At 52.7% G+C, this 8,364-nt stretch overlaps 1 protein-coding gene across 1 annotated transcript; it reads left to right on the plus strand.

Moving 5' to 3' along the window:
- Positions 1-209: 209 nt before the first annotated feature.
- Positions 210-631, plus strand: LOC122040854 (probable calcium-binding protein CML35). The gene has a single exon (XM_042600351.1). The coding sequence runs from the start codon at positions 249-251 to the stop codon at positions 546-548; it is 300 nt and encodes a 99-aa protein (XP_042456285.1). The 5' UTR covers positions 210-248; the 3' UTR covers positions 549-631.
- The last annotated feature ends 7,733 nt before the right edge of the window (positions 632-8,364 follow it).

Genomic DNA, 8,364 nt, shown 5'->3' on the forward strand with positions numbered 1-8,364 from the left:
TTTTGAACTTTTCTCTACTGTTCGTGACCCACTTATTTATGCTCTCTTTTATATATATGCTTCTTTTTCAAGGATTGATACGAAGAAAAGGAAAAAAGTCCTAAATTATTGGTACTTAATGGGGTTCCAAAGTGAGTGTGTCATCCATCACTTTACATGATTCTGGATAGAATGCCCATAGAATTCTCGCTCATGCTTCCTTATAAACGGCTTCCTGCTTGTTACTAAAACTGCAACATTGCAGGAATATGGCCATCAAGCCCAACGGGTACGCCGGCGGCAAGTCCTTAGTCGAGGACGTCGTCACGGTGGAAGAGTTCAAAGAGTGGCTGAGGAGGTTTGACGTCGACAAGGATGGTCGGATAAGCGGCGAGGAGCTGCGAAGGGCGATCACCAGCATCTTCGGGCGTCTCAAAGGTTGGAGCATGGGGAAGCGAGGGATCAGGTATGCCGACGCCAACGGAGATGGCTTCATCGGCGCGGATGAGATGGACAAATTGATAGAGTTTGCTCGGGTGCAGTTGGCTCTCAGGATCGTGTGTAACTAACTTAACTTGCATGCTTTTAGCCTAATTAATAGGCGTGCCGCCGTGTACAAGATGACGATGGAAGAAGCTTAAAGTTATAATTGTAAGCTTCGTATTCGTGTAATTTATATACAACGCGCGCTTGTAGTGTAAGATCCAAAGCATCGAAATTAATTGTAAGTGCTACTGTTTCTTTCTATATTTTTCCTTTTTCACATCACAAATCCGAGCGTTCTTCCTCAACTTCATCAGCCCCCAAGCTAAAATCCGAGTAGGCTATCGAGTGGCTCCGCCCTCGACGTCTGCGCCGTTCTGTTATATTGGTCATTTGGTCCATCGTGTATTTGTCTCCTAGCGGTTTTATTGAGTTATGCTAGGATTTGATGAACTTAATTTGGAAAACAAATTCAATTGAATATTTATATTTTGGATCTGAGATCTCATAAGAACAAAAGTTGGTCTGTCATTCGTTAGTTGTCACTACTCACTTGTAACGGCAGCTATGCAGAATGTGTTATATATGTCGAATTTTTCATTATTGGATTTACTGGTGCTTGAAAATAAATCAATATTTATATTTTGAGAATCTCCTCTGTCCCGGTCAAATACAATGTGATCCCGTCCGGAGGCTGAGTCGGACGGAGGCTGGTCACGGCGGCCTGATTGTTCACGGAAAGTCGTAGGTGATTCGGCTCCCACGGGTGACTGACGCTGCTGCAGGACCCTGCGCACACTCAGACAATCCCCTCGCTCACGTTAGAGACCAAAACTCAAGGAAAAAGTCCCCGGATTAGGCCCTCCGACGCTCAAGTCAGGTCCTTTTTCCCCAGAAAAAGCAGAGAGAAGAAGAAGAAAAAACAGTTGTGGAAAAAAGTGACGAGAGAGTGTGTGCGCGTACCTGCGTACGAGGGATCTCTCCCCTTTTATGCGTCCTCCTCTTAGAACCTGTCATCCTGTCAGAAAACGTTAGACGCTGGGCTTTGTCGCCTAGTTCCGAACACCTGTCGTGCTGCTATTTGTCGTGAAATCATCTTTCTGTTTAGGAACCTCCGCCTTCGCACATGGGTTTTGTCTTGTAGTGAGGGACAGCTGGCAGACTACTACTGGTTATGAGGGCATCTTTTCGTTTTAGGAACCTCCGCCTTCGCCCGCATTGTTGATATGTAATGATTCTCCTTGACGGACCGTTGAGATTCTCCGCACCCGTACTACTTAGCTCCTCCGATCCACTGTGACCTGCACCGGCCTGCACCCGTGGTTTGCATTTCCGGGCCTCCAAATCGCAGACCTGTAGCCCGAGCTGTCTATACACCGCTACGCCGATCCCGACCTGCATCCTGCGCTTTGTATTTCCTGGCCCTCCACCGCAGGCCTGTAGCTCGAGTTGCCTCTGCTTAGCTCTGCCGATCCCGACCCGCCTCTGCGCTTTGTATTTCCTGGCCCTCCACCGCAGGCCTGTAGCTCTGGCCCTCCACCGCAGGCCTGTAGCTCGAGTTGCCTCTGCTTAGCTCTGTCGATCCCAACCCGCCTCTGCGCTTTGTATTTCCTGGCCCTCCACCGCAGGCTTGTCGTCTCTCTTCGTTCTCCTACTGCTTCGCCCCTTCGATCAACAAGCCTGTCAGGCCTTTAGCTCTCCCCTATGCTCAACTCTGACTGCCTCGTCAGCTTGACTATTTGACCGCCAAGTCACTTTGACTATTGACTGCCACATCCTCCTGACTTTTGACCGCCATATGACCTTGACTTTTCTAACCCTTTCCTCATGGGCCCCTCCATTACCAACCGTATCACAAGCCTCCCCCACAAGTCTAGTCGAAGGAGGACGACAGTCTGACTGACTAGACCTCCGCACATCTCTATGACCTCAGCATATCTCTGGTACCTCAGCATATCTCTGTGCTTCTACCTCAGCATATCTCTGGGGCGGCCTCAGCATATCTTTGTGCTTCTACCTCAGCACATCTTTGTGCTTCTACCTCAGCACATCTCTGCGCGCTCTGCTTCCTGCGTCACGCGTCAACTTTTGTGTCGCGTCGCCTGGGCTTTCACATCAACCTTTGTGTCGCGTCGCCTGGGATACCATGCCTCCTTAATTGCATCGCCAGTCGCTTGGGGCGCCGTCCCCACGCAATTGCTTTGACTCGGGCACCCACCTTCTTTATAAAGAGCCTCATGGTCACTCCTTTACTCTATCCTTCTCCATTCCTGCTCTCCTACTTGCTTTCTTTCTCCCCCCAAGATGCATTCTCCTTCCTTTGACGAAGTTGATCAACCGCCTTCCCAAATGCAGATAAATCAGCTCACCTCGCTACTTGTCGCGAGAGAACGCGAACTGGAGCGCGTGTCCCAGGATCGGGATCGCCAGAAGGCTGCCCTGCGTTCCATGGAAGATCAGTACCGTCTGGCGAAGCACTGCGTACATGCGGAGAAGGCGAGGAAAGATGAATGCCAGGCTAGCTTGCAGCGCCAACTTAGCCTCCAAGAACGCTTGAAGCAAGAGCATGAGGCAGAGTTATCCCTTCTCCGCACGTGCCTTGACGTCAAGTAAGACACGATCGCCCAGCAACAGGCGGTCATCGACTCCTTACGTGCGGAGCTGGCTCGGGCTCAGAACGCCCCTGAGTCTCCCGACAGGTCTTCACGTGGAAGTGCTCATTCTCCATGGCCAATCCCTTCCACGAGTTAAAGCTGGTCTGGGGGATAGTTGTCTCAGTGGCTCTTTTGTCATACGGCGTTCCTGCTTGTGGCCTTGGCTGTATCACCTTCTTATTGGACTGTGCTGCGGTGCTTGTACATCTGTCTCCTTTCGACATGGTCTTTCCTGCTCAATTTTCATCTAGCAAGTATTTTTTAGAAACTGGCCCGTATGTAAGAGTCAAGAATCGCTTCATGATTCCTTTTCATGTATGAATTTTGGATAATAAAACCGACATAGTGCTTAAGACTTAAAATTGTAATGAACGCGCAAAACCTGATTTCGTAGTTAATACTGATGCTCTAGGAGTAGGGTAGATGGCCTCCCACATCCTTTGCCCTGCGTATTTGCTGCATATTTGCAATTTGCATAAAGTAAAGCCAGATGTAGCTGACCTGATTATTGAAAACGCTCCGCTTAATGTGAGGCACATCCCTCAGAAAGGTAGTCAGGTGTGGGCACCAAGCTCGCTTATGATTTTCGCAGAGGAGTTGATTTTTGATCCGACTGCTCGAGGTCTGTGCGTGAGGGAGACGTTATAACAACCGAGAGGCGGCGGTCACATGACGCACGCCACCTGTACACGCCGACTCTGGTAACGGACGTGCGGCTCCTATAACGCTGGCCTTTGAGATCGTTGCCGTGAGCCAGGACTGGCGTGAGCGTGTAGGCTCATTCGTGCGGCTACCGACCTCACTTAGAACATTCATGGCTGCACGTTTGCAGCACAGGGCTCACTTATAACTTCATCCGGCGAGACAGTATAACGGCCTTGGCGACAGGGACCGAGAGAGTGCACGGTTGGGCGCGTGCCTGGCTCACTCTATCTTTCATGAAGATGCGGCCAGGGCAGAGGTGGGTGGGTGCGCGGCTCACTTGTACCGTGAACTGGCCGAGCGAGGTGAGACCACCGATAATTCGTAAGAGGTGGGTTGGGCGTGAACCTGAGCTGGGCATGGGGCCGGGCACGAAGGTTGGGCGGCTGCTCACTTATAACCTCAGTGGGACTAACGAGGCACGAAGGTCACGTTTGGAGGCAGCAAGAGTATAACTCAGACTAGGCAACTGAAGGACCACTAACGCGAGGTGCATGGGCGGGCCGACTTATAATGGTTTCGCAGAGACAGGACGACCTAAGCTTCATTGCGACCGTGATAGACTTATAATTCCTCGCTTTGAACTCGAGGACCGACTAAGGTCGTTTGCAACACATGGAGAGGCCCACTTATAACTTCGCAGGGGCCGCCAACTTGAAGGTCGGGCGTGCACGAGCGAGGCTCACTTATCGTAAGTGCGGGACTGAGGCGAGGCGGTCCTGCCACTGTGTACTTAAGCGAGCTCAGCACGGGCCCACTGGCAAGATGTGCGCCAGGCGAAAGGCCGTGATTATAATTCGCATCAGCGAGCGAGTGCCACCCGTGTCAGAGGCTTCTACAGCGAGCCTGAGAGGGTAGACTACCTACATGCCCGTACATTGTACCTCGGTCAGAGGACCGCCGTAATGTCCCGATGGCAACGTAATGCTCCGAGACCTATGATGATCCATCCCAGCGGCAAAGCAGCGCTCCTTTTCCGCCCCGCCCAATCACCATCGCGACGCGCCTGCGGTGTCCTCAGCTATAGCTTTGCAAAACTAATTGGGGCTTCTTTGTGGATTGTATTTGAAGAATGAGAGGGAGGAAAACCCTTACCTTTATCCATGCCCTTATTCCTCAGCTTGGGGTTGCTCGCTCGACATCACTCAGCCGCTTGCTCGGTCTACTCGACCGCTCAGCTCGCTCGGCCGCTCACTCAGTTTGCTCGACCGCTCGTACGCTTTCTCGCCCGACCACTCGTTCGTTTGCTCACCCGTCCAGCTGCTCACTCGCCCGGTCAGTCACTTGCCTGACCGCTCACTTTGTCTGCTCGACAGTAAGCTCGCCCGACCTCTCAGTTAGTCTGCTCTATCCGCTCGTCCGGTCGCAGCTCGCTGGGTCAACTTGCCCGACCTCTTAACCCGGTTGACCTTTTCCCCCACCTAGTCGATTCGCTTGGCCAAAGGCTTACTCGCCTGGTCGCTTCACCCTCCTAGTCGGCCTCTACACCTAGCCAGCGCCTTCAGCTTGCTCGTTTCTGGCAGTGCAACTCCTCGTTCCCCGGTTTGCGCCCGACCTATGACCCCTCTTGTCTTCCTTCCCCTCGCCTGCTTACTCCTCGCAATCATGGATGGTAAGGAACTCTTTTGTAATCGCGTTACATCTCAACAGACCACCGATCCTCTTGCAATGCTGAATCACGCGGGGCTGGCGGCGCGATGATTAGCCTCGTCGGGATGAACATCCTTCTTCTCCTCCCAAGGGTTTTGTAACTGTCTTTAAGGATCAAGTCTTAGGCCGTTCGCTCTTTACATCCTTCTCTACTCGACAGTTGAGTCAAGTTATATTACGGTTGGTATCTCGGTTTGCCCAATGTATCTCGCGTGGATGAACCATCATCTTTCTGCCGCATTTATCAAACTCCCTTGACCGCTAGATTGTTCCATCACTTCTATTCTTCCGCGAGGGATATTCAACGCTTGTGATGTTTTTGGTTTGGTGACCTCTGGAATCCCCTTAGCCCCATGCTGCTTAGTTGCCCCACCCTGTAGCCTGGCGTGCGTTCTGGCGTCCTATCCGATTCACATTTCACTGCTCACATGTGCACGCTTACGTCGGTGACCGAGTTGATGAATAGGTGTCGTGTAAACGTTAAAAGTCAATAAAATTGATGCGCTGCTGCTTTGCAGAAAGGAGAGTGATGGAACAATTTTGGTAGTTGATGTTTTTTCATCACGCCGCCTTATATTTTGCGAGGTGCTTTTCTCTTTTCAGTAGGGCCAGTGGCCTCGCGTTCCGGTCCGATCGATCGGGAGAACCCCAGGTGGCATTGCTAGACTTAGGCAGAGCACAGAAGAAGTCGCCGATCCTTACGTCGTTCCGATCCTGTGCGTCGCACTACGCACGCCTTCTAACCTGGATGCGGAGGCGCACGATTATATTGACTGAGAGGCAACTGCCCTAACATGCGCGATCAACTGCCAGCCCTCACGCCGCGCTATGACTGAGTGCTGCAGCATGCGGCAGGAGCAACAGACCTACCAGCCGCGGGCAAACACTCCACAACATCTTCTCCCTCGCGCCCGAGTCAGCGTGTAGTGAGCATCTCTTCCCCGTGGCCCTCGAACACAAGCTCGCCGGGGAGGAGACAAACTTGCAAGGAGAGCACCGGATGTGAGACGACTGACTTAGGTTCGACAATCGAATATACTACACCCATACTCCAACGCGATCAGCCCTTCACATGTGCCCCTCCGCCTCCTCCTCCTCCGCAGTCCTCATGAAGTTCTCTACTGCTGCCCTCTAACTGCCCCGAACGACCGGCCTCTGCTGAGGCCCGCAAATTGCATGGGCTCCTCCGGGCCGAATCCGGCCGAGACGTACCGCCCTATGGAGGCTCGCCCTCCTGCTACGGCCTTCTATAGAACTCATCGCAGACCGATCTGAAGATATGGCAGATTCACGCAACCATCGATTGTGATTATGGAAATTGATCAAATCATTGCCTCGTTCGGCGGTGGCGGTAGCTCTTTCTCTTCTTTCCAGGTATCCTGCCCCTTTCGCACACCTATCCGTCAGTCGGTCTGTCTGTAGTCGGCGGTGGGCGAGAAACGGCGCGCGGCGGGCAATGCAGAGCACCTCGCGGCTTCGGCGGCCCCTCCCGGGTCTTCTCTTGAGAGCTTGGATGCTTATCTGCGTGCCGCTGGGGAGTCGGCGGCATGCTGCCTTTGATAAACTTCAACAGTTGGAGGTGGCTTTGAAGACAAGTGAGTCTTCCTTGGCTTCTGAAGCGGATAAGCAGCAGTTTCTGAGCTGAAGGACAAAGAGGCAGAGCTACTCTCCCAATCGGAGGTTGACGCGCTACCTAAGGGTGGGAGAGCTCTTGCAAATGAGGGTTGGTCGATGCGGGTCGCACAGTTGAGTCGGCGCAGAGAGAAACAACCATCGAACTCAATGGAAGGCGTGCCAAGCTCAATCGCGCAAGGCGGATCTCTTGAAGGCCCAGTGCACGCGGCGACTGGGCCGTAGCGACTTCAATAAGATGAAGGCGGCGTCTGGTGTCAGCAGAAACCGAACTTGGGTGATCCGCCGGGGGCGTAAGGTCTTGCGTATAAGGTGACGCCTACGCTCTTCCTTCTTCCTCCATAGGGGATCTTTGGATGGTCTTGCTTGCTTTCTGTCATGGGAGTCTTTGTGGTCGACCCTTTGAGCAAGGTTTCTCTCGCTCGGCACCTCTGCGCGCCACCTTCTTGGACGGCCAAACCTACCTAACCACAGAAACCTTCCCTTCCTTAGCGTGATGAGGACTTTTCCTCTTGGAGCTCCTCCCCGGCCGGCCGATCCGGCTCAAGGATATTTCCCCTGTCGGGCTCATCGATCGTCGTCCCCGGATCCTGCGTCTTGAGCGATGCATAGTGCTGCAGGCGCCGAGCCTGCAGGGCCTCCGTTGATTCTGCGCCTTCTCCCCCGGATGTCGTATGACAAGCGATGTGTTGTAATGTTCACCTTCTGTGCGTTGATGCTGAACCTTCCGTGATTGTACTTATTTGTATGGTCGTATTGAACTCCGGACAATTGTCTCGCTTCCCCTTCATGCATCCTTAGCTTGTTTCTTTCCTTATTGTGGCAGTGAGTGTTTGGTAGATCTAATCGCTAGCGCTCCCCTGCTTTACTGCTCGCTTTGTTGTACGAGCTCTTCCTCCAATCTTTGTACCTAGTACCTTTGTACAGGCTGCTTGGCGGCAACTCTAGGGCCAATCACTGTAAAGCGTGTGATGCGTGATAGCCTTCGTCACCCTTGCCTACACCTTTTTTGTCTTGGGGGCGCTATAGGGAGGCAGACCGATCTCCGCCTTTTCCCATAATGCCCTCTGGATCGGTTATTTTTCGAGGCTCGTCAAGAGCGCGCTCTATACCCTGCTGCCCACCATCCACCATCCGTTGTTAACGTACGAAAATATCCTTCTTCAACCCCATGTCTTCCTCTTCTCTCCCTTCGTGTATCGCCATCACCACGTAATTACTCCGTCGATCCTTAAGCGTTGTGGTGAGAGCTTGCGCTGCACTC

Source organism: Zingiber officinale, chromosome 1B, assembly GCF_018446385.1.
Source record: "Zingiber officinale cultivar Zhangliang chromosome 1B, Zo_v1.1, whole genome shotgun sequence".
NCBI lineage: Eukaryota > Viridiplantae > Streptophyta > Magnoliopsida > Zingiberales > Zingiberaceae > Zingiber > Zingiber officinale.